Genomic DNA, 2,385 nt, shown 5'->3' on the forward strand with positions numbered 1-2,385 from the left:
TCTCTCTTTTTCTCTCTCTCCCTCTCTTTCTCTCTCTCACTTTCTCTCTCTCTATCTCTTTCTCTGTCTCTCTCTCTCTCTCTCTGTATCCCTATCTTAATCCACATATTTATATATCTATATATCCATCCGTCCATCTACCTATCAATGGGACTGTATACAAATTTGGGTCTGTGTCTACTTATCACTTTGCATGCCTGTATATACTATGACTGTCCCAGAATCAAAGAGAAATTTTCTATAAAACAATAGATTTTGTCATGACTGAGACACTACTCACACAGAATTAGCTAAACATACCCTTTATTACTCACCGCATATCCAATGAACAGTGGAGTACTTTACTCATCGCTGCATCATAAGTTAATCAAAATAATAATCCTTACATTCGTGTAGAAATTGTGTCAAGCGACTAAAGCCAATTTCATCTCTGACATGCTCTACATGGTTTGTGTCATCGGTGATTTTTTTTCACCGCTATAATTATGTCGCTGCACTGGACCAAACAGATGGAAGTCTGAAGTGAGAAAGATGAAAACTATGATCAAAACCGCTTTCATTACGCTCTTGGAAGTCACCAGCAGGCCTAGACGCCATGTTGTCATCATGGGCATTTTGCCAGCATCGTTCCAACAATGTCGTGAGTACATCAGGGTCCTCTGTCTTGTCGTCTTCTGCCAGCTGTTTTGGAATCCATCAAGCTGATACTTTTCTGTATCCAAGATCTTTAAAGACAGTTCTGAGAACTTAGGACGATCAAGGTCAGGGAATCAGCAATGTCTTGTCACCATGAAATGGGTTTTTTCAGTGAGTTTAATATTGTTTTGTGTGCTGACAGACAGATGACAGCTTGTAATTTGCTCATCGTGTACATTTTTTTTAATTAATCGCTACCTCAGGATTACAAAGTTCTATCTGACATTTGTGGCCGCTTTGAGTGACTACGACCATGATGTTACAAATCAAATGGTCGCTTTCAAGCTCGAGGGGACGATCCCAAAAAATGTTGCTTTGAGACAATCGAATTTCTTGCCCTTTTTCAGTTTCTTTAAAAGACAAGGAGAGTTTTCTCTATAACCAAATAAATATACACACTAATGGAACCAAACGTCTCTTATATGTAGGGCAATGCCCACTTTTGGTGTAGGTCAAGATTTCCGGAAACCCCCGAAATCTGGGTTAGCCCGCTTGTTCTTACAAGCAACCAAATGCCCTTTCTGCTCTATCAAAATCGTGAGATTATTCTGAGTCATATTCAAGATATTCAAAGAACTGCATTCCAAAAAGGTTGAAATATTGTGAAACTCAAAGTTTTTGGCGTCAAATTAGTACAGAGCAGATAAAACTTTATAATTCTGGGCCGGATGGCTAAATTGCACCACTGGTAGACTTGTGACGTGCTTAAGCATTCTCACTATAATCACTTTCAAGTTCTGACTAAAAATCAGTGGAGTAATGCCTTTTGCGTGAAGAAACCGAATTGCAGCTCAAATATTATTATATCTGTTCTATATCTGACGCTTTATGGTGATGATTTCCTCTAATTTTCACAAACAAGATTGATGACTTTATCTGACATAGACCTACTTCAATAATAGAGGACATTTGAAAAAAAAATAATAAAGAACACCCACAGCTCCGTTTCTTTGCTGTATCTCTACTCTCTAACCAAAGACTTCGCTTTTTTTAAAATCGCAAAAAAGAACACCAAAACATTCAAACTAGGGGAAACTACCCATATACAACGCATTGTCATTTTTTTCTTTACAACAATTACGTCCCTTACTACTTCGTCATTCTTCACTTCCACTTCCGTATAAAAATTTGAGACAATAGTTACCCTCTTCTTTTCTTATCTATTTTAAAATAACATTTTTGATTCGCATGATAATATTGTAAGTACAGTTTCTGTCCTCAGGCGGCTTATTGACAGCTCACTGCTACCATAGGGGTAGATTTTGAGAAAATAAGGGGTTTTTTCCACCTGAAACCGTTGAACAGATTAACATCCTTTACGAAGTCATTGTGAATTGTTACATCTCAGAGAGGTCTAAAGCAGTGATAAACATTGACTGGATAATGTATCGAATTTCGTCCTGTGCGCGTCAAGGAATAGAGCCGGAGAACATTAAAGGAGACTACCCGTATTTCGATCTGGACAGGCCTTATTATGGAGAGCAAGAACTGCTTCACCACTACCCGAATCTGTACGACTTTAGGAGAGCTGCAGCTTTGTAAGTGTGTTGCCTTGTTTTGAGTCATTCTTTCATGGATACTCAAACTTACAATAACTCCTCCTCCCCCTTTTCAAAAAGCCCTCACCTCTATGTCTGTCTGTCTGTCTCTGTCTGTCTCTGCCCCTCTCTCTCTCTCTCTCTTTCTCTC

General features: G+C 38.7%; 1 protein-coding gene across 1 annotated transcript; it reads left to right on the forward strand.

The window, feature by feature from the left end:
• Window positions 1-1,805: 1,805 nt before the first annotated feature.
• Window positions 1,806-2,234, forward strand: LOC106011354 (the record flags this gene model as incomplete). The annotated part of the gene is given in 1 exon segment (XM_013080672.2): window positions 1,806-2,234. A coding segment is annotated over 1 exon segment (155 nt), but the record flags the coding sequence as incomplete, so codon positions are not given.
• Between the last annotated feature and the right edge of the window lie 151 nt (window positions 2,235-2,385).

This window comes from Aplysia californica, unplaced genomic scaffold (assembly GCF_000002075.1).
Source record: "Aplysia californica isolate F4 #8 unplaced genomic scaffold, AplCal3.0 scaffold00095, whole genome shotgun sequence".
Lineage (NCBI taxonomy): Eukaryota > Metazoa > Mollusca > Gastropoda > Aplysiida > Aplysiidae > Aplysia > Aplysia californica.